General features: G+C 43.7%; 1 protein-coding gene across 27 annotated transcripts in view; it reads left to right on the forward strand.

The window, feature by feature from the left end:
• Nucleotides 1-23,558, forward strand: part of LOC100737821 (uncharacterized) — a 333,963-nt gene that overhangs the window by 303,975 nt on the left and 6,430 nt on the right. For 2 of the 27 annotated variants that reach the window (XM_085011528.1, XM_085011548.1), the window contains 8 exons: nt 851-1,039; nt 5,276-5,334; nt 6,828-6,902; nt 13,988-14,077; nt 14,940-15,060; nt 15,284-15,391; nt 16,666-16,851; nt 19,511-19,560. The exons of 1 other annotated variant lie outside the window; for it this stretch is intronic. In XM_085011528.1, the coding sequence (XP_084867654.1) occupies nt 851-1,039; nt 5,276-5,307 (221 nt within the window). In that variant the 3' untranslated portion in view covers nt 5,308-5,334; nt 6,828-6,902; nt 13,988-14,077; ... (2 more) ...; nt 16,666-16,851; nt 19,511-19,560. Of the gene's footprint in view, nt 1-282; nt 1,040-1,687; nt 1,762-4,474; nt 4,688-5,275; nt 5,335-6,827; nt 7,896-9,479; nt 11,969-12,615; nt 14,078-14,939; nt 15,061-15,283; nt 15,392-16,665; nt 17,700-18,167; nt 18,267-19,510; nt 19,561-23,558 lie in introns of those variants that run through there. 24 more of the 27 variants (XM_085011551.1, XM_085011536.1, XM_085011546.1 and 21 more) reach the window with 23 other exon arrangements.

The following is a 23,558-nucleotide window of genomic DNA, read 5'->3' on the forward strand; positions in this document are numbered from 1 at the left end:
GGCAAAATTGGATCAGGCTGGATATATGGTTTTCTGCATTGCTTTTTTCTTCTAACACGAAGATGTACGCTTTTCCCCCTTGTATTGTTAAATAGCTTTCAAAATCATGATTCTTAATGGTTGTATAATTTCATCAAATGGATGGAGGATGATTTATTTAAACACTTCTTGGTTGCTAGAAATTTAGGTTGAATTGCAGTAACTTTTCAATGAGGAAAAAAAAAAACAAAACGATGCTAGTTATTTATGAGGCAACAATGATTTCTCTCCCTGCATGGGCAGCCAGCAATAAAAGTCAGCCGCACAATCTGGTATGTGATGAAAGGTCCAGAAATGGCCAGGAGATGGATGGCGAAATTGTGAGAGATGAAGTGAGTTATTAGTGTTTATTATTTATATGGTACAGTAAATATATACAGCTCAGGACCGAGCATTCACTTGTCAGCAACTTGCAGCCAGTCAACGGTCCCTCAGAGCCTGGACATGCCTAAATCCACAAATCAAGGCAGACCATTAGGGGACATGGTGAGTCAGCCATTCCTGATGGAGGGGCTCCTACTGGACCATCTCAGTGCAAGTATGTTTCCTTTGCCTGGGATGACTTTCATTTCCAAGGAAAACACCTACAGTCTCCTGACAACCTGAGAGAGAGAGGGAGAGGGAGAGGCAGGGTGTGTGGGAGGAGGAAGGATGGAATATTTCCTTTGTATTTTCCACAGTTTTGCCTCCTGGGATAGCAGCTCTCCATGGGCACACCCCCACCCTTACTTATTAATCCAAGAGTCCTAACAAATGAGAAAGGCTCTCGGCTCATATACACAAGGTAGAGATTATTATCTCCAATTTACAGGTAAAGAAATAAAGTCAAAGCAAGGTGCAGTGACTCAAGATTTCTCTTTGCAAATGACACACTCAAACTCAATGACTAAAACTCAAGACCACGAGTTCTATGTCTACAGAGGCACTGGATGTCTCCGGATGTCCTTCGGGGAGCTCTATCCAGATCCCTGGTTTCACCTTTTCCAGCTCCTTAGGCTTTGTAAGTAAATGTCTTAAACTCACAATCTCTCCTTCAGTTAAATTGTGCCTGAAGACTTTCAGCCAGTGCAATTTGCCTTTGTAATCTAGTATGCAAATCAAAGCAAGACAGTGATGCTTGGGCAGGGGCTAGGAGTCTTTCCAATAGTCCAGCCCTGCTTTCTCCCTCTGTCCCAGTCCTGTCCTCTTCTCACCAGACCCCCAGGAAACAGTGGGAAACCCCTGCCGTAGATCATATGAGCCTAGAGAAGATGCCTTCTAAGATGCCCAGCAGTGGCTCAAGGACACCTCACTGGTCTCCATCTTTGTTATAGGTAGAGTAGAAACTACCAAAAAATGTACATGCCAGTTAAATTCAGATGGACAGCAGTTGTGATTCGCAAAATCACACAAAGTCACTGTGTCTCAGGCTATCTGCAATGCCAGGAACAATTTTATTGAGTAACCCACACCGGCAGCAGGGCACCAGAAGGGGGCCTATTACCCGAATATGGAATTGGTAGTTTCTCCATGACGTGGTTCTCAATTTTTTATTCTATCTTGCTGTGACCTTTATAATTTTTATATTGGCTCAGGGAAAATAAAATCCTGGATTAAATTTTATAATTTAATACCTGATTTTATTCATTCATTTATTCTGCAAATACAGTTGAATGCTGCAGTGTATCCAGCCCTGTTCTAGACATAGGAAAAATAATAGCAAACAAGACAGATGAAAATCATGTAAGTTGCACAGCTCAATTCTATTTTTGACAATATCAACACTGTTTTTCCTTTGAGTCGTTGGGGCACCTGTCCCCCAGTACTTTCCCGCATGTGAATGCCCCAAATTTGACTTCGTTCCTCCTAGGAGGACATGTTTTTGCCCTGAACTTCTCTATGGCAACAAATTAGTTATTTTAAACTGCTCTTTTTTAAAAAGGCATATATTCAGATTTGTTGCGCTACTTGTAACACAAATTTAAAACAGTTTATGATCAAATGGCATTTTTTAATTTGTCTTGATTCATGTGAAAGTAATTTGGATTCACATTAGTATTCTGGAAACCGATCATTAACAGTTTTTAACTGATTTTGTAAACACATTTTGCTTCCAAAATAAACATAAACAGGCCAGGAGAAGACTCAGTGTAGCTGAGGCATGAAGATACACACACATTAAGGGGAAGGGCAGGATCCCCAGCGTAAAATGGTGAAGGCAGTTGATTGAGTGTCATTTCCTCTCCAACTCGCTTCATGAAAAATCTGCAAGAAAAATGTGAATAATTTCAGATTTGCCTGATGGGGGGATTTCAAGCTGCAGAGTTGTTTGTGTGTCTATCACGGATCATTGCAAATAATTAAGATGGGGTGGGTGGTGGGGACTGAGTAATGTTTGATAAGGCAGGAGAGGAACAACATGTGGCAGGGATGAGCAAAGTGGTGGGGCTGCTTTCCATGCTCAGCCAGGGTGGGAGATTCGGAGATACACAAAATCCGAAAGGTATGAGGGTCCAGCCCTCCTCCCATCAATGCCAGGACTCCCTCACCAACTCCCCCCCGCCCCCAGCTGCTGCTTCGATACATCTAGGTCAGTTCAATTCACCTTCCTATGATACCCCACAACCCACAACCCACATGCTTTAGTCCTGAGCATTTTGGCATTTAGAGATACATCCTCCAAAGGAGCTAAACCTAATTGTACGTGTCTACTGATTCAATAGGAATCTAATTCTTAACACATACACACACACACACACACACACACACACACACACACACAGAGCCAAGAAATGCCCTTGTACCATCTTTTCCTTCACCTAGGCACCTCTAAGGCTTTGTGACAAAAAAAATAGGAGTGAACATGATTTGGACCATGAGGTGCCATGCAAATCTAGGGTTGCTTCTATCCTTAGTCCTAATCAGTGTGAGTGACCTCGGAGACACCCGTTTTCCTCTAGCACCTCCGAGTTGAAGAGGTAGAGCCCAGAGGATACTCCAAGCATAGGAACTGTCCTCTGCCTACCCCCCAATCCCTTTTTGCCCCTGCCCAGACAAACTGGAAAAGCCACAGTGTCCTCAGTCATCCACCTGCAAGAGTCAGGACACTGGTTTCAGGTGACAAAGATGCAAAACCTTCTCAAGGAAAAAGTAGCAAGGTGCCTGCTTGTGACATCTAAGAGAGGTCTGTGTAGGGTGTTCATGAGTCGTAGGGACACTCAGAATACCATTTTGGGAAACACTCCTTCAAGCCATATAATTTTCAGAAAGAACTGCCAATCGTACTTCTCTGGCCACAGTGATTGGTCCAAGATGGACATTGTAGCTGATGCTGACGGCGCCTGTCTAACTTGCACTGGGAGCAGGCTGGGAGTACTCGGAGTTAATTAATGCTCTTTGAGCAGCGTTCAGCCAAAGAGGGGCAGGAGTTGGTGCGTGAATTCTTCAGCTTCCTCACTCCTCAGTGGGTGTGTATTGAAGATAAACCTGGGTACCAAATTTAAGGGAGTGACATAAAACTCAGGTTTTGATGCAGTATTTTTTTATGGTTGCACCAGCAGTGTATGGAAGTTCTCGAGCCAGGGATCTAATCCAAGCTGCAACTGCAGCCTATGCTACAGCTGCAGCATAGCTGAATCCTAACCCACTGCACCACAGCCAGAACTCCTTGAAGCAATATTTTTTGAAAAATCAAAATTAATGCAAAAATTCCATGGTGTACAAAATATCAACATTTTAAATAAGGACAGCACTGGGGTTACTGATTTTTCATTTTGCTTTGGGCTCTAATATAGCTCAGCTGGGCATTGGTGTGTATCTTTCAACAGCTTCTTTGCAAGTTCAGTAGAAAACAGAAGCAAAAGAAGCTTCCAACAGTCTGAGCTGTCCTCCTAACCAGGCTTCTAACTCGACCAACTTGTGGTCTGCCCTAGCTTGGGGTGCCATCCCCCAGGAGTGCTGTCCAGGACTCCCTGGGAGGGACAAGGCAGGGATACGTGGGAAGAGTGGCTTGAGGCAGTTTATTTTTGATGTCCTTAAAAGAAGGGTCATTTTGTATGCTGCAAGCCGACAACCGGGACAGATAACCCTCAGAAGAATGAAGGGCATTTCAACTAACAAATCACTTGTTCCATGATGGATAAAGCAAACAGATCAATATACAAACATGGTTAAGTTCCTATAAAAGGCTCTAAGTCTGCTCTCTTTCTTTCTCTATCTCTCCCCCCCTCCCTTTTCTTTACATCTGTGGGTACCCTTGCCAGGCAACTGAATGACACAAAGCAAGTAGGAAAGAGGAGAATGGCTGCTTCTTAAGCACACCCCAAATGACAGATCTACCTAGGGATTCCAGTGCCTTTTTGTGGGGGAGAGTCTGATCCTGGCACCATTATAAACCAAGCATGGGGGAAGCCAAGCCCATGATCAGAATGTAATTGAAGTATGTTACCTATAATAGGTTCAGATGTTTGTGATCTTCAGCACTTTATGAATTCTGCAGCAGATGGGCGAGGGCCAGGTAGCGGGCAAGAACAGACTGCGTTAGGCAGGCTGGCACTCTGACAAGGGCAGCCCCAGCTGTGGTTCGGGTGTTATTCAGCACGGCCACCCACTGCACCAGCAGCCTGCCTTCCCGAGCTCACGGCCACGGCCGCCTTAATGAAGAGTGGAGGTAAGCATGAATCCCGGCTTTCCAGAGATCACCACATTTGAGAAACCCAGAAGAATCGACATGATGGAAATGGTGCCAAGTTCCTTTGCCTCTTGCTTTTCAACAAAGAGAGAGAGAGGGAAAGAAGGAGAGGGAAGAGAGGGGCACCTAGTAATAAAATGCATGTCTAAACATTTTCTAATTTTCCTGGGCTTTTAATTTTTTTTCCTTCAAATACTCTGTGTTAAAGCGGGGAAAGCAGAGAGTAATAGTCAACAAAAGGAATCGAGAATGGATACAAGAATTTAGGTGAGCTGGTATAATGCACAGGATACCCTAGTTGGAGTTTCAAATCTTTGCCCTGTCAATTTCCCTTTGTGTGACTTCAAGCCCGGTTCTTAACCTGCTCAGCTTTTTGTTTCCTCATCTGTCAAACGACCCAGAGAACAGATGTCTCACAAACTGTTTGTTTGTGTCATGAAATGAAATAATACAATAATAGTTAGTATTTATTGAACATTTACTACAGTTCAGATTTTTATGCATTAACTCTTTGAAATCTTCATGACAACTCTGTGTGATGGTCCCTGTTATCATTCTCACTTACAGATGAGAAAACTGAAGACAAAGAATACAAATGATGTGTCCCAGATTACAGGCAGTAAGGGGTAAGGCAATGCCTGCTCTGAAGTCTATAATTCTAAGCACTGGCTGATGTAGGTCCCCAGGTCCTTACCTGCAGTGCCAGACTCCAAAAGTCCTTCTGAATCATTTGACGGCAGAACTGGGCCTGGCCTGATTAATTTAGCACAAAAATTCACCTGAACTGACTTGAGATTATCTATAGTTTTTTTTTTTTTCTTTTTTCCTTTTATGGCCATATCTGTAGCACATGGAAGTTCCCAGGCTAGGTGTCGAATTGGAGCTTCAGCTGCCAGCCTACACCACAGCTACAGTAACGTCAAATCCAAACTGCATCTATGACCTATGCTGCAGCTAGGGGCAGCATTGGATCTTTAACCCCCGAGCGAGGCCAGGAATCGAACCTGAATCCTCACTGGTACTAGTTGGCTTCTTAACCTGCTGAGCCACAATGGGAACTCCAAATTATGTATAATTTTTGTTTGTCCCACTTAATATGTATACTAAATATAGTAATTTGTTGTTTAATCATGGGATGCTGCTTCAATCATTGCTGGGGGGTTGGATAAGATATCCTTGATGAAATGTGGAAATCTTGAATTCTGAAACATTGAAGTCTGGTTTCACTTTGGCAAGGTAGATCTGTGCTGCCTTTCCAGTGTAGGCACCCAATACAATTTGATGACATTAATATTGCCTCATAATATACACAGGAACCTATGGTCTTTTTGTTGTGCTTTGCTTCCTTGTGCTTCCCAGATATTCTGTTTTTTTTTTTTTACATAAATTGAAGGTTTGTATCAACCCTGCATTGTCAGGTGACGGTTAGCATTTTTTAGCCACATAGTATTTTTTTTTTTAATTTTTGTTGTTGTTATTTCTTGGGCCGCTCCCACGGCATATGGAGGTTCCCAGGCTAGGGGTCGAATCAGAGCTGTAGCCACCGGCCTACGCCAGAGCCACAGCAACGTGGGATCCGAGCCGCGTCTGCAACCTACACCACAGCTCACGGCAACGCCGGATCCTTAACCCACTGAGCAAGGGCAGGGACCGAACCCGCAACCTCATGGTTCCTAGTCGGATTCGTTAACCACTGCGCCACCACGGGAACCCCCACATAGTATTTTTAATTAAGGGATGTACTTTTTTTTTTAGGGTCGCATGTATGGCATATGGAAGTTCTCAGGCTAGGGATCAAATCAGAGGGGCAGCTGCCAGCCTACACCACAGCCACAGCAACGCAGGATCCGAACAGTGACTGAGAGCTACACGACAGCTCACAGCAATGCCAGATCCTTAACCCATGGAGTGAGGCCAGGGAACGAAACCATACCTTCATGGATACTAGTGGGATTTGTTACCACTGAGCCGTGATGGGAACTCCAGTTTTTTTTTAGGCATCATGTTATTGCACACTTAATGGACTACAATATACTGTACACTTAACTTTTATATGCATTGGGAAAACAAAAAAATCATGTGACTCGCTGACTTTATTTTGATGTTCACTTTATTGCAGCGGTCTGAAACTGAACCCGCAAGAGCTCGGAGGTGAATGCCTGCAGTATAATTGCTTCAAAATGTCTTTGTTCAGGTATTCATTCAACAAATACTTATTGCATGTCTACTATGTGCCAAGTTCTACTTTAGGCCCTGGAGCTAGAGCGGACCAAAAAGCATGTTTTCTTTGCCCACATAAAACTTACAGTCTGAGAGGAGTAATGCCAGGAGACAATTAAGAGGACTGCAGTTTAGCAATAGGATGCTATGGACCTAAGTACATGAGGACGCCCTGCATCCTCCTAAGTCTCTGAGCATACACAACAGAAATGAGCAGAACCTGTAATAACGGAGAAATAAAAGAATTTGGGAAAAAAAAAACAACCCATAATTATTCTAAGAGAGTAAAATTGTGTGCCTTGAAATATTGAAGTAATTATCAGGTTAAATTTCTATGATCCCTGCAATTTCCATGAAACCTGGAAATGTTGGGAGCGTAGGCCTGGCATATCTCTTAAAGTAAAATTATACTTCTTTTCCACTCAGACTAAAAGGTCATAATTAAAGATATAATGAAGCTAAGTGAGTAATGGGATCTGTGATTCACTGGGGAAGTGGATGTTGCCTAAGCCCCCTCCTGCCCCAGAAATGGGGGTCACCAAGTCAGATGGCCTTGGGAGCCCCCACAGGGTCCAGCACCCTCAGGGAGAAGAGCGTTGTCACTGGAGTGTTGTCCCTCAGAGAGAAGAGTGTTGTCACAGCAGGAAGTGTCCCGTGAAAACACTGGGCCCAAGGAGAAAGTTTATTGGTTTGTTTTCACCCAGGGTGGGGTTTTTTGGTTTTGTTTTTGTTTTTTCTGAATGTGAAAAAATACATACTCATGGTAAAGTATTTGGAACATTTTTCTAAAAGTCTACAGAAGTATGAAAAATCTCACCTGTCTCATGGCAACCACTATTAGTGTTGTCTTAATATATTTCCTTTGAGAGTTTTCTATGAGCTTTTCCTCGTAGTTGGCATTTGGCTATGTTTTTCATTTAAAATTATGATCGGTAATAACGATAACAATTCATTGACCACTTTCTATGCCCCTTATTTAAATAAACAATCTCAGGAGTTCCTGTTGTGGCTCAGCAGTAACAATCTGACTAGTATCCATGAGGACACGTGTTCGATCCCTGGCCTCACTCAGTGGGTTAAGGATTTGGCGTTGCCATGAGCTGTGGTGTAGGTTGCAGATGGGGCTCTGATCCTGTGTTGCTGTGGCTGTGGTGTAGGCTGGCAGTTAGAGCTTCAATTTGACCCTAGTTTGGGAAGTTCCGTATGCCACTGGAAAGACTACATAAACAAATAAATAATCTCATAAAATTAGTTCCACAATTGGTAGCTACTTGACATCTCTGTGGCTCAGCTTCCCGTCTGTATAGTGAGGTGTTCATAGCTTTTATGCCATAGAATTGTTGTAAGGATCTTGGGTTAATATATCTAAAGCACTTGGAACAGTGCCTGGCATAAGGTAAGCATTTGATAGTATTGGTTATTGTTATTATCCCATTTTGCAAATGAGGCAACCAAGGCATGAAAGGTTAAGTAGCTTATCCAAGGTCAGTAACCAGAAAGGAGCAGGGTGGGACTTGAACCTGGCAGTATAGCTCCAGAATCCAGGGGTTCAAGCCAAGTATAGTGAGAGCCAAGTTGCTTTTGAGAGAAAGCACTGGAATTCAGTCCCTAGTTGGGATTAGGACATATATATAGATCTATCTGATGGATTTCCCCGGGCTCTGATGGAAGCCAAATGGCCAGAAAAGACAGTGGGGTGTCTTGAGGGAAAATCCTTCCTTAGGAAAGCTGGGGTCTCCAGGTTCCTTGACTGAGAAACTCTGTCCATGTTCTTTACTACTGCACCCCTCATTCCTGGAATAGAGGAATAGCACCTGACACATAGTAGGCACTTGATAAATATTTGTTGGCTGATTAAATAGGGCTCAATGGAGTCATAGTCAGCAAATGGCTTAGAGATCAGAGAGACTGATGGTTTCAGGGTAGCTGCTGCTATCAGAACTCATCCTGACTTACCCACCTTAGCAGGATGTCTGTTCTTTGAGAGAAAGAGTGGTGAGAACATACTATAAAAAGGCTATCCCTAAACTTTATACTGCTTGAGACCCCTTGTTGTGGGATCCTCATACAAACTTAGCCATACCATCTCTAGCTCATTTTTTGAAAACATCATGGGTCAAGGAAGATGGCAACCGAGTCTCAGCTACCAAATGGTAACAGAAACATGCTTCTAGCCTGACATGCACAGATGTGGGGGTGGCTGCTTAGGGTACAGTGGGAGAGGCTGTTACAGAACCTGGATTTGGTCACCTAGCCTGACGTGCAGCAAAGCCATTCTAATAACCTTGGGTTGTGGTGGAGAAAAGCACAGTGTTTATTGCAGGGCACCAAAAAGGACAATGAGCAGCTAGTGTTCAAAAGACCTGAACTCCCTGATGGCTTTCAAAATTTTTTTATTTTTATTTATTTAGTCATTTTTGTCCTTTTTAGGGCTGCACTCATGGCATATGGAGGTTCCCAGGCTAGGGGTCTAATCGGAGCTGTTGCTGACAGCCTATACCACAGCCACAGCAACACCAGATGGGAGCCTCGTCTGTGACCTACACCACAGCTCATGGCACTGCTGGATCGTTAACCCACTGAGCAAGGCTAGCGATCGAACCCAGTGTTATACAGCAGGATCTCATTGCTTATCCATTCCAAAGGCAATAGTTTGCATCTATTAACCCCAGATTTCCCGTCCATCCCAATTCCTCCCCCTCCCCCTTGGCAACCACAAGTCTGTTCTCCATGTCCATGATTTTCTTTTCTGTGGAAAGGTTCATTTGTGCTGTATATTAGATTTCAGATATATGTGATATTTGTCTTTCTCTTTCTGACTTAATTCATTCACTATGTCTGGATTAAGAAGATGTGGTATATATATTGGGTTCTTAACCCGCCGAGCCACAGCAGGAATTCCAGTGGGCTCCCTGTTTCACTGCGAGTTGTCCCCCGCAAATGACACCACCTCCCCTCAGAAACACAATCTTATCTCTCTGCTCCTCTGTTGCCCGAGAGAGTCCAAAGTCCCCAGGAAGATAATGGCCCAGTGAATATGGAATTAATTAAGGATGTGGGTAAATATTTAGAGGTTCTCTGTGGCATTATTTAAACTAGTGAAATATGGGCTACCTCTCACATGAGTGCTCAATCATAGGAGATCAACTGATTAAATTATGGACATACACTGGAATAATACAGTTATTTTAAATGATATTGCTGAAATAGACATGTCTAAGAGCAAGAAAAAGTTATTACAGAATATTATTATGACAGTATAATCCCTTTTAAACAAAATATATAGTATATGCATAGAAAAGACTGCAGAAGATCTCTTGAGGTGCAGCAGGCTAAGGATCTGGTTTTGTCACTGCTCTGGCTTGGGTGGCTACTGTGGCATGGATTCAATTCCTGGCCTGAGAACTCCCATATGCCTTAAGTTTGGCTAAAATACTACTACTACTACTAATAATAATTATTATTTTTTAAAAAGACTTTGGAAGGATATATTAACATGTTGCATTCATTGAATCTGCATAAGAGTAAGGGTGTTTTAAAATGTTCATTTTGCCTATAAAACCTCAGATCATTTCAGTAAAGTTGGAGTGAATTGAACATATCGCTTAGATATTAAAGGTTTGCCTCCCTTCAAAAGAACAGTTAGGTTCAGACCAAAAATCCTCTGAATATTAGGATAGAAGCGCTGAGATGACACGTCCGTCCGCACTCACCATCACTCCCTAACACTTTATTCTTTTACCTGCTTCAGATCACTTACCCCCAACCATGTTGTTTAGTTACCTGGCTACACTCTCCACTCCCCCTAAGTTCCTGAGGGCAGGGGCTTACTTGGGTCTGTTGACCCGCTAGCACAGAGTATATGCTTCACAGACATTTGTTAAATCACGCACTTGTTGAAAACAGTCAGATGATTGAGGGGCCTTGTGTGACCCAGCTCCACCATGAGTGACAAATCTTCCTCTTCCACTCCCACACCCTCCCCCTTCATCGACTCCCTGCCCCCATCGTCATCAACCATTCATATCATTTAGCACCCACAGCACCCAGGAGCACAGTAGGTGACCTTTGAGATCATCATTTGTAACAACAATACACATCTCTGGTGTCTTTTGTTTATTGTGTGATCTTCTTATCAATCTTCAGTCAAGGACTGTGGCAGCCACTTAGAAGCTGAAAGAGGGCAGAATGAGCTGTATGCTTAGGGGCGTGGGGTAGGAGGTTAAGTTCCAGGGGTGAAGAAAAGATCAGCCACTACTTATTACAACTCTTCCAAGAGGGTATTTTTAGCCCCCAGGCTCAAGTGAGGGAAGTGAGGCACAGCGAGGTTCGAGGTTCGGGCGACTTTCCCTAAACCCCTAGAATGTTAACAAGCCTCCCACTGGGGCCTCCGAGCGCTCTCCAAAGACCCATGCTTGTCGGATGCTTACTAGACTGTAAACTCCTGAGGACAGGATCTAGGTTTTGTTTGCTCTTATAATCCCACAGCCTAGCGCAGCACCTGGCCACACAGCTAGCAAGTGACAGAATTTTGACTAAAGCCCATGCCTTCTGATAATCCTTGCATTAGATAAGATCTTGGAATGATCCATTTTGGATGTAATGAATGCAGCCCCCTCCCTACTTTGAGTTTCCTCATTTTCTGTTTCCCTGATCTCAGTGCACCTTTTGATATCACCTGCCCTCCTACCAGCCACTCGTTGGGCTAGTGCTTTCATGTATTTTATAACAAAAGCATGTTTCTGGGTGATCAAGGAAAAACATTTGGAAGTGGAGTCTCATTCACGGTCAGAAGAGCTTAGTGAATCTAGAAATCCTAATGTTCCAAAAACATTAATATTCCTTTCTGCCTCTTCATCCACGCCTGAAGAAGAGGGTGAGAGATTCAAAAAGGTACATGCACCCCAATGTTCACAGCAGCACTATTTGTAATAGCCACAACCTGGAAGTAACCTCAGTGTCCATCAACAGATGAATGGATAAAGAAGATGTGGTACATAAAACACAATGGAATACTCCTCAGCCATAAAAAGAACAAAATAATGCCATTTGCAGCAACATGGATGGACCTAGAAATTCTCATACCAAGTGAAGTCAGTCAGACAGAGAAAGACAAACATCATGATGTTGCTTATATTTGGAATCTAAAAAAATTGTACACATGAACTGATTCACAGACAGAAAACAAACTTATAATTAACAAAGGGAAAAGGCAGGGAGAGGGATAAATAAGGAGTTTGCGATTAAAACATACACACTGCTGTATATAAAATAGATAACCAACAAGGACCTACTGTATAGCACAGGGAAATATACTTGGTATTTTATAATAATCTATAATGGAAGAGAATGGTTTTATATATATATATATATATATAGTATAACTGAATCAGTTTGCTGTACACCTGAAAGTAATATTATAAATCAACCATATTTCAATAACAAATTTTTAAAGAAGAGGGTGAGAGAGTAGAGATGCGGCAGCAAGCTGGAAATTTAAGAAGCTGCAGAAATCCACCAAGTAACCATAAAGCCCCAGAAAGGTAGGCTTTGAATAAAATTAATAGCTAGCCGTCAAGTTTCACTTGTGTGTTGCGCATTGCGCTTAGACACTTTCTTTACGTGATAACTTCCTCTTTAATTTTTCTGGCAATCCTAGGTGATCGGTGTTATGACACCCATTTGGCAGAACAAAACTGAGGCCAGGAGAGGTGAAGTGACTTGCCCAATGGCACACAGCTAGTTAACTTTAAGGTCGATGTTATCTGTCTCCCGAGGCAAGTATTACTGCTTCTCTGGGACGCCCGTGCAGGGGGTGTCCAAAAGATGAACGAGAAGCTAGAGGAAAGGCGAAATGGACCTGGACCAGCCTCGGAGCGTGCAGGCTTTTCCGGAGGCTCCTTTTCCCAGCCGCCCCGCGCCCGGCGCCCCGCCGCCCCGCCGCCCAAAGCTGGCGCAAGGCTGGGGAGGGCGCTGTCCCGGGCGCGGCCGGGGCGCGGGTCCCGACGAGCAGAGCTGCCGAGGGTGGGCGCGCAGCTGCCGTGGTTCGCGGGGCCCGGCGGGCGCGGCCGAGCAGATGGCGCCGGCGGGAGGCGGCCGTTTGGCGTTCATAGCGCTTTCCTTCGCGCATATGTTGCAAACGGGCGGAGGGGACGACCTCGATCCCGTGGTGGTGGCCAGTTGCTAACTCCAACTCCTGCCTGCGTCCGTAGGAGGGGGGATTGGCATCGATGCAGCTGCTGGACCCATTGGGTGACAACGACACAGTGTACTTCTTATCTTCAATCTCTGGCTAAAGAAAGCTCTCCGTCCCATTTTACAGCTGGAAAACGAAGGTCCAATAAGGAACGACCATCGATGGAACCAGCCCTAGAACTGGAGTTGGCTGATTGCTGCCGGAGCCCCTCTCTCTATAAGGGGACCAGTGTGTCCCCAGCTTAAGGGTCCCACCAGATAGCAAGTGAACTTTCTTGATCTTGCTTGTGCATGTTTTACAAATGTTCTCCCATCTGTAGGGCCTTGGCACGACATGTCCTGTTGAACCTTCTCACCAATACCCTTTCCCACCGCCCATCTCCTCCAACGGCTCCTTCACATCTCAGATCAGGTGTCACTGGCTGTCTTCCCTGGATGCGCGTTTTGGCTGTTATCATGGCTATGACCACATGATTAACGTGTGCAACCCCACTCCCATCCCCAAACTGTAAGCTCCATGAGGACAGGGAGTGGGTGTCCTTTTTTTGCTCAGCCTTCCATTCACAGCACTTAATAGGCACTCAAGAAATAGTTATGAATAAATGAGTAGTTGAATGAATAAATGAACAGGCTTTATGGACCAGCACCTGCTTCCTCACCATCCAAAGATCAGCTGGTTGGAGGCAGAGAGAGGGCTGGAAACTCAAGAGGGAAGGGCTGTTTGGAAGTTCTGGGCCTTTGAAATGACAGCTTTTTATTAATGAAAGTGTTCTGTGACTGTTTCCCTTCCTTCTCCTCACCACCCCCGACCTCCACCCCTTTGTCCTGTAACTGGAGGCCCTACCCTTCCTCTCGCACTGACAGAGTGGAGTCTTCCTTATGCCGATGAATGAAGTGATACTTAATAAGAAGCACGCAGGCCAGAAAGAGTCAAATGAGAAAGTTGGCAGCTCTGTAAGTGATTTTTTTTTGGGGGGGGGGAGTGGAAAAATGGGCATTAAAATGAATCTTTTAAGTTGCTTTTCTGACCTGCTTGGTGGGAGAGCTAGGGATTCCAGGACACTGGAGAGCTTCCCAGATGGAAAGAATTCAGATGCAACAAATATTTACTGACGCCTACTAAGTGCCAAGAGCTCCTTGGGACTTTTGGACAAACAGCTTGAAGGACACTTGGCACATTCAAGGCCTCATTTGAATCTTCCCAAAACTCTGAGAACTGGGGTTCGCTGCTTCCATTCTTCAGAAAAGGGCACAGAAGTTCATGGGGTCAAGTGGCCTGCCCAGATCACTCTGCCACAGTGGGTTTCATTGCTTTTTGAAAAATCCAAATATGGGTTTTTTTTGGGGGGGTGGTTTTTAAAAGCTCTCTTAAATTTGTTAGTACTTGACTTGCGGGTTGATAATTTGGCTGCTTGTATTCCATCTCCCCTAGCAGAAAAATGATTTCCTTCTGGAGAGGTCTCAGACTGACGAATTTGATTTTCCGGGTTTACTGAATTTAGTAACTCTTTCAGTTCCTTGAAAAGACAATAGCAATAAGTCCTTAAGAGAGCTGACAGCTATGGCTTATTAGTACTCATCATTTACTGATCAAGCAGCACTATTAATGTGTTGCATATTTTATAGACATTAGCTCATTTAAACTTCACAGCGACTGCATTGAGGTAAGCAGCTTTTGTTCCTACGTTACACATGAAGAAACTGAAGATCCAGGAAGTCAAGGCATTTTCCCAAGGTCAAGCACTCGTGAGTTAGAGTCAGGATTCAAACCCAGGCGGTTAACCAATAGGTGCAGCCAAGTTTATGGTTTTTACAGGTTGTTCCCCAAGGAGCCACAGAGGTGAAGGGGATTGAGGCAAAGGGACAGAACATCTGGCTGGGCAGGCCTGAAAGCCTCGGCCACTCCAACCAGGACAGCTCTGCTCTTAGCCCTTAAGGTAACTCTGTAAGATGTTAGCAAAGAGTGTTGGGATTTAAAGTTGGGATCTAATAGGCAATGCTATTGGTCCCACAGCTCCTGAATCCAACCTTATCTCCTCTGCACATCACTCATGGTGCCCAGCCCTGTGTGACTCAATAAATACAAGCTGTGTTGAATGAAATGTGTCAAAGCATATTGGGGCAGCTTTTCCACTGCACTTTCATCTCTGCTTCTTCCAGGATTTCCAGGGACACCTGCAGCCATGCAGAGAAGTTGTAGGTCTCCCTCCAGCTGGTGGTCACGGAGAGGAAGGACTCTGTGCCGGTCAGAGAAGAGACTTGGTGGAGGTGGGCTGAGAGCAAGAACAGAGAGCACCCTATGCTGGGGCTTCAGTTTGTTCCTAGGAATTTCCTGGAGTTCAGAGGCAGGAAAGGGGAATAGGCCCGGGATAGAGGAACTAGGAGCCTCAGGCTTTGGGGGCAGGGGAATAGGGTTCTGCTGCCTGTTGAGAAAAGAAGGATGCTGCCTTTGGATGATGTTGAAGATTGAGGCATTCAACACATACAATTGGCAGGTGTGTGCAATGACTGCCCAACCTAACTCCCTGTCCCTACCTCTCTCCATCCACACCTACACATTTTTGTGGTTAATACCTTCAAGGTTACTCTTGATGTTTATTACTTACTCACCTCCCTTTGTGTTTTCCAGTGATAGACACACAATAAAATTGGCTATTAGCCAAAGCCAAAACAAAAACTAAAACCATTGGCAACAACTGAAACTAAAATCAAACAAAGAAGTAAATTAAAATAAATGGTCAAGATGAAGAAGAGAGTTAGAATGCAAATGTGCAGATGGTAACATCTTAATTACTGTATTTGAACTTCAGCACGAACCCTGAGCTCCCCAGTGGCCAGAGTGAAAAGGGAAAAACAATCCATTATGTGATTGCAATTTTCTAAGGAGATGCTGAGTTGCTAACAAGATGCCGAGCTTTTCTCAGAATCTAGAACAAAGAGAATTTTCTTGTGCAGGCCTTCATTGTCTAAGAAATGTGCATTGCCATGTCCTCTACAAAAATTCTACAGTAAATTCAATGTAGTTTTCATTTCATAAGATGAGCTGACAATTTAACACACAAAATTACACCTCGGTGAAAACAGTGCTTTGAAGGGCTATGTAGGTACAGTTCTGAAGGTCTCTGAATGCAAAAATTAAAGATAGATTTTATAGAGGAATAAATGGAGCCTCCTGTCTTTCAAACAATCCTCCCTAAATAGTGCTTTTCTCAGAGAGGCTTTGGCTAGAACGTGGGCAGCCAACAATTCATGCTTTGAGTGTGGGTGCTATGTTTTGCTGATTAAATGCAGCTCCAGCCTCAGACTTTCTATGCAGCCTATGTCCAAATTTAGTTACTCAGTAAACATTCTTCAAATCCAAAAAGAAAGATGAATGTTATGTGAAGTAGACCTCAACCAAATATATGATTTAAAATTTTTACAAGGAAAACTTGCATCGATGTTATATAGGTGCCTCTCTGATTATTTCTTTCCTAGATCACAGTCCAAAAGCGTTCTACCAGTCTGTTTAGACCTGGCCTTGGTATTTCTGGTTCATTTAGCAGGTGCACCATTCATCTGCAAGGAAGGAAAAGAATGAAGATGTCATCAATAATATTCCTACAGAGCTCCAACTCCACCAAGTTCTCCTAGTGTGGAAGGCAGTAATTTGTTCCCTGATATATGGGGATTGCTTTTCTTCAGTAGCCGAGACCCAATCAGTCTTCAGAGGTGGTTGTAATTAATAGGTAAGGAAGTGAAAATACATCTGAATTAATAGAGCCACTAGGTGTGACTAACTATAATATGATTACATGTGAAATTAACCCAGAGATCAAACCTAATCAATCCACGCTAATAACTGCCAGGACAACAATTTGTGGTTTTAGATGAGTTTACATTGAAAGGAACTAAAGAAAATGAACTCTGTTAGAATGTAAAACTGAAGGTTTTAAAAAGTGTGAGCAGTGTACCAAGATTATAAATATGCATTAGATGATATTAATGTCCAGATGTCAGATAACCAAACCATTATTTATGATGGCAAGTGAGAGTAAACAAAATTAAAAAGTCCGAAATTAGTAAAGCAAAGCAACATTTTAAAAGTGAAGCTGGAATAGTGCAGAATCTGAGACCCCCAGTGTAGTCACTTATTTATTTGATTTCAGCAACTTAAAAAAAAATTACTATACAACATAGAATATATAAGCTATAAAAAGCAAGATTCTAACAGCCATGAATTTACAACTCAGTTTAAGAACCACATTAACAAATTCATCGCAGCCCCTAGTGTATCATATCCTGATTGTAAACCTCCCTGCCCCCCCCACCCCTCCCCCAGGGGTAAACACTATCCTGAATTTTGTGTTTTGCTGTCTTGGTAGATTATATTTCCAGCCCCGATTCTTCACCCTTCACTGTACCCACACCTTTTTCTATTTAACTTTGCAGAGCCCTCTCACTGTGGTTAGGACATATTTCCCTATTTTTAAAAATTTGGCTCCATAACTTTCTTTGCCAATAGAAGGCAGCAGAAATGATATGTCAGCTCTAAGCCCAGGCCTTGATAATCCCTCCATGTTCCCACTGGTTCTTTGCAGCTTTCCCATCATCATAAAAAGAACATGCTTTTTTTTTTTTTTTTCCCCCAGGGCTGCATGTGCAGCATATGGAAGTTCCAGAGTAGGGGTTGAATTGGAGTTGCAGCTGCCAGCCTACACCACAGCCACAGCAACACAGGATCCAAGTCACATATTCAACCCACACCACAGTTCACAGCAATGCCGGATCCTTAACCCACTGAACGAGGCCAGGGATTGAACCTGCATCCTCATGGATACCAGTTGGGTTAATTACCACTGAGCCACAGTGGGAACTCCCAAAAAGAACATGCTTTAAAATACACACACACACACACACACACACACACACACACACGAATTTCATGTTGTAATGCAGCGGAGACAAATCTAACTAGTGTCCATGAGGATGCAGGTTCCACCCCAGGCCTCACTCAGTGCGTTGGGGATCCAGTGTTGCCGTGAGCTGTGGTGTAGGCCAGCAGCTGCAGCTCCAATTCGACCTCTAGCCTGGGAACCTCCATGTGCTACCGGTTCTGTCCTGAAAAGCAAAAAATTAAAAATTAAAAAATTAAGAAAATAAGATAAATATATATATTTGGACTAGCATGCCCATTGAGAAGAAGGATGAGAGACAGGGAGCAGAGCTGAGCCCAGCCTAGCCAGCCACCTCCCAGTTCCATGAGAATAAATGATTGTGGCTTCCGGGTGGAGTTTTACGTGAATGCCTTAAACAACACTTTGTGTGTGTGTGGCAATGGCTAACTCACACACACGTTCTTCCTTTTCTTTGTGGTTTTATTACAGATGTGTCCTTGAACACACTGTTTCATTTTGAACTTTATGTAAAAGACACCATACTGGTGAGTTCTTTTGCATAACTGGCATTAGGATGTAAATGTCCAAGTCGATGATTGAAAAGAACACTCTATCAGCCAAGAATTTAAGAAAAATCACAACAGTAAGCAAGTAAACAGACTTTCAAATGGGCATCTTGCCAAGGAGCATGCCCAGCCAGGTCAACATAAACCATCAAAGCAGCACACAGATGATAATGCTGTTGAGCAGAACAGCCGAAAAGGTGACGAATGAATGAGCCTTTTCCCGTGTGGGTGCCTTCCATCCAGGGGGCAGTGGTGAGATGGAAGAGCTGGGGAGTCCAGCAGATGTGTTCACAGCTCTGTACTTCCTCTTTTCCCTGGTGTAAATCTGAGCTCCTACTCTCTGAACCTTTGTTTTGCTGTCAGATGAATGGAGATATTCTCTCCCCGATGAGGAATCAAAGTCAGTCCATTCACCCACCCCTATGAAATCAGGGGTTTCAATTCTCATTTTTATAGCGAGTGTGAGAGGTGATGAAATTAAGGGGATGGAAAGGAAGAGGAACTCTTTTTCTTCTGAGGCATGGGAGACTTTGCGGGTTGAAGGAAAGGCACTTGCAGACCATCCCACTGACATCACCTGCCTTCGGAGTGGAGAAGAAAGCAAAGTCATCGGCAGGTTGGGGAGCATAGAGACTAGAGTTAGGGTCCTTTGGAGAGAGCTATGACCAGCCAGTGACGAATAAAGCCATTCCCAGGGCTTTATGCTGTCAAATGCTTTACTAGTGAGCTATACCCCCACTTCCCACAGCTTTGTGTAAGAGATCTTTAAATACTTAGAGACTATCATAGTATATTAGATTATATGATGATTTCAGGGGTTCTTGGTTCAACACTCCCATTATATACATGTCAGAACTGAGGTTCAGAGAGATCAAATGTTGATGATCAAATCATGCTCTGTTACTTTTCTGCGCAAAGCCCTCCCATGGCTCCTTCTTTTTCAGCAAATAAATCTGAAGTCCCTCCTCTAGGACCTGGCACAGTCAGCGTCAAGGTAACTGTCTCAGCTACTACTTTCCCACTTCCAAGCATCTATGCCTTGTCGCCTTAGAGATGTGATCACACTCAGTGCGCTACTGAGCAGTTTGCTTTGACTCAATACTACATGGCTTTTTTGGTTTTTTTTTTTTTGGGGGGGGGGGGTCTGTCAGCATGTGGAAGTTCCTGGGCCAGGGATCAAGCCCACACCACAGCAATGACCTAAGTTGCTGCAGTGACAACTCTGGATCCTTAATGCTCTGCACCACAAGGGAAGTCCATTAACACTGTGTCTTGACAGTCTTCTCACATTGCGCCATTTACCGCACTTTTGGTTTTTTTTTTTTTTTTGGTCTTTTCGTCTTTTTTAGGACCGAACCCGCAGCATATGGAGGCTCCCAGGCTAGGGGTCCAAATGGGACTGTAGCTGCTGGCCGATGTCAGAGCCACAGCAACATAGGATCCAAGCTGAGTCTGCAACCTACACCACAGCCCACGGCAACACTGGATCCTCAACCCACTGAGTGAGACCAGGGATTGAACCCGCATCCCCATGGACGCTAGTTGGGTTCACTAACTGCTGAGCCACGGCAGGAACTTCTACTTCACTTTTTTTTTTTTTTTTTTTTTTTTGTCTTTTTGCCATTTCTAGGGCCGCTCCTGCAGCATATTGAGGTTCCCAGGCTAGGGTTCCAATCGGAGCTGTAGCCACCGGCCTACACCACAGCCACAGCAACACGGGATCCGAGCTGTGTCTGCGACCTACACCACAGCTCACGGCAACGCCGGATCCTTAACCCACTGAGCAAGGCCAGGGATCAGACCCTCAACCCCGCAGTTCCTAGTCAGATTCGTTAACCACTGAGCCACGACAGGAACTCCTTACCTCACTTTTTTTAATGACTTTTATTGGCATAGGAAAATGCTTATGATATGGACTTATGTGACAAAAGCACTGCATAAGTAATATGAAAAGGGAATACTACTTTTTTTTTTAATTTTATTTTCCCACTGTACAGCAAGGGGATCAAGTTATCCTTACATGTATACATCACATTTTTTTTTCTCCACCCTTTGTTCTGTTGCAACATGAGTATCTAGACATAGTTCTCAATGCTACTCAGGAATACTACTTTAAATATGTGCAGAATTCAAAAAGAAAACAGTAAGAGAAATAAATATGCTAAAATGTGAACAATGTTTGCCACTGATTGATAAATTTGATTGAGTTTCCTTGCTGCTCTTTTTTCCTGCTTTCCTTTGCTTTCCAAACTCCCTCCACAACAATTACACAAATTCACACAACAATTAAATCAAACATGCATATGGAAAAAAGCACCAGAAAATGTCTAATGACAGACAGATGACTAAATAAAATTCGATGTATCTCTAATCTCTTGGGAGAGGCCATGGTGGAAGATAATATGAGAAAAGGGGAGTTCCCAGTGTGGCTCAGTGGAAACAAATCTGACTAGCATCCATGAGGCAGGATGGATCCCTAGCCTCGCTCAGTGGGTTAAGGATCTGACATTGCTGTGAACTGTGGTGTAGGTCGCAGATGTGGCTCGGATCCTTCATTGCTGTGGCTGTGGTGTAGGCCGGCGGCTACAGCTCTGATTAGACCCCTTGTCTGGGAACCTCCTTATGCTGAGGGTTCGTCCCTAAAAAGACAGAAAAGAAAAGAAAAAGAAAAGGAATGTGTATGTGTATATATATATTTGCATGACTGTGTCACTTTGCTGTACAGCAGAAATTGGCACAACATTGTAAATCAACTATACCTTAATTTAAAATAAATTTTAAAAATAATAAAATATCAAAAAATGTTGATATAGCCACACAACAGAGATGACTCAGCAATAATAAGGGAGGAACAACTGATACACATAGATGGCTGGCTCTCAAAAACATTGCGAAACTTAAAGAAGTGAGACAAAAGAGTTCCTGCTGGATGATTCAATTTATATAAAATTCTAGAACAGGCAAACTAATCTATAGTGACAGAAAGCAAATCAGTGGTCACCGGGGGCTGGGGTGTTAGACTGACGGCAACAGGGCACCAGGGATCTTCTGGAGGGTAATGTAAATGTTTACGTCTTGACTCTGGTGATGTATCCCTGGGCGTATACTTTCATCAAAACTCATCACCTGCACACTTAACATGGAAGCATGTATTACATGTAAATTTTATGTCGATACATGGATTTTTATTTTATTGTATTTTATTAATGATTTTTATTTTTTCCATTATAGTTGATTTACAGTGTTCTGTCAATTTCTACTATATGGCAAAGTGACCCAGTCACATATATATATATATACACATTCTTTTTTTATTTTGTTTTGTTATTTGTTTTTGTTTTTTGTTTTTTAGGCTTTTTTTGTTTTGTTTTTTGGCTTTTCAGGGCCACAACCTCATCATATGGAGGTTCCCAGGCTAGGAGTCTAATCGGAGCTGTAGCCGCTAGCCTACACCACAGCCACAGCAACGTGGGGTCCTAGCTTCGTCTGCAACCTACACCACAGCTTCACGGCAATGCCAGATCTTTAACTCACTGAACGAAGCCAGGGCTCGAACCTGCAACCTCATGGTTCCTAGTCGGATTCGTTTCCACTGCACCACAATGGGAACTCATATATATATATATGTTCTTAAGCAGGAGTTCTCATTATGGCTTAGTAGAAACGAATCTGATTAGTATCCATGAGGACTTGTGTTTGATCCCTGGCCTCGCTCAGTGGGTTGGGGATCCAGCATTGCCATGAGCTGTAGTGTAGGTTGCAGATGTGGCTTGGATCCTGCGTTGCTGTGGCTGTGATGTAAGCTTGCAGCTATAGCTCTGATTTGACCCCTAGCCTGGGAACTTCCACATGCCGTGGGTTCTGCCCTAAAAAGCAAAAAAAAAAAAAAAGGCAAGCAAAAGACTAGAAAGGAATCTATAAAAATGGCAATCGCTAGTGTAACAGGGTAGTGGTGGGATGGGGCTGTGTGGTCTATAATGTCATATGAAGGTGTGAAGTCCAGAGGAGAAAGCCATTTTCAATGGCTGGTTGAGGAATTCTTCAGGAAATAACTGTCTTTTAAAACTTAAGCTCCGTAAAGAGCTGTTTTGTGAAAAGATCTTTTTTTATGGTTCCTTCCTGATGGTGCAAGAATGAAACAAAAAGAACAAATTGCTTTGCAGAATAAAGAAAGAATTTTTTTTTTTTTTTTGGTCTTTTTGGGACCGCATATGGAGGTTCCCAGACTAGGGGTCTAATCAGAGTTGTAACCACAGCCACAGCAATGCAGGATCCGGGCCACATCTGTGACCTACACCACAGCTCACAGCAATGCCAGATCTTTAACCCACTGAGCGAGGCTAGGGATCGAACCTGCAACCTCATGGTTCCTAGTCGGATTCGTTAACCACTGAGCCATGACAGGAACTCCTAGAATAAAGAAAGAATTTTGAGGAAGGAGGTGAGGAGCCCAGGAATAAAGAGAAACTGGGAAAGAGGTGAGAGGAGGAGGCAGAAAGAGGGGATTCTGGAGGTGAAAGGGGGATGGGACCTGGAGCAGGAGAGAGCCAGGGAGACTCTCCCGGGGATGGGCACCACTAAGAGGCTTTGAAACACAGGAAAGGCTACCATTCAGCTTTACATGGTTTGCTGTTCATGACAGCTGAATCACCAGTAAAAACTCCCTCCCACACCACTCCCTGCTGGGAATATCAAAGGAAAGGACCAACCACCTCTAGTGTGAGACACAGAGGTAAGGGAACAGGTGAAACGGGCCAGGTAAGCAGGCCAAGACTTCAATGCAGCCAAGTCATCCAATAGAGACAGAATACATGCATTCCCAGAGGGCAGGGAAGGACACTGGCTTTCCTCTTGCACATAGGATGGCTAGTCAAGCTATTTTCTTTTTCTTTTCCTTTTTCTTTTTGCGTTTTAGGGCTGCACCCATAGCATATGGAAATCCCCAGGCTAGCGGTTGAAATGGAGCTGCAGTTGCCAACCCACACCACAGCC

Source organism: Sus scrofa, chromosome 2, assembly GCF_054392235.1.
Source record: "Sus scrofa isolate SSC_HxYL_T2T_F1_AM1 chromosome 2, Sscrofa_HxYL_maternal_Yorkshire_Landrace_v2.0, whole genome shotgun sequence".
Lineage (NCBI taxonomy): Eukaryota > Metazoa > Chordata > Mammalia > Artiodactyla > Suidae > Sus > Sus scrofa.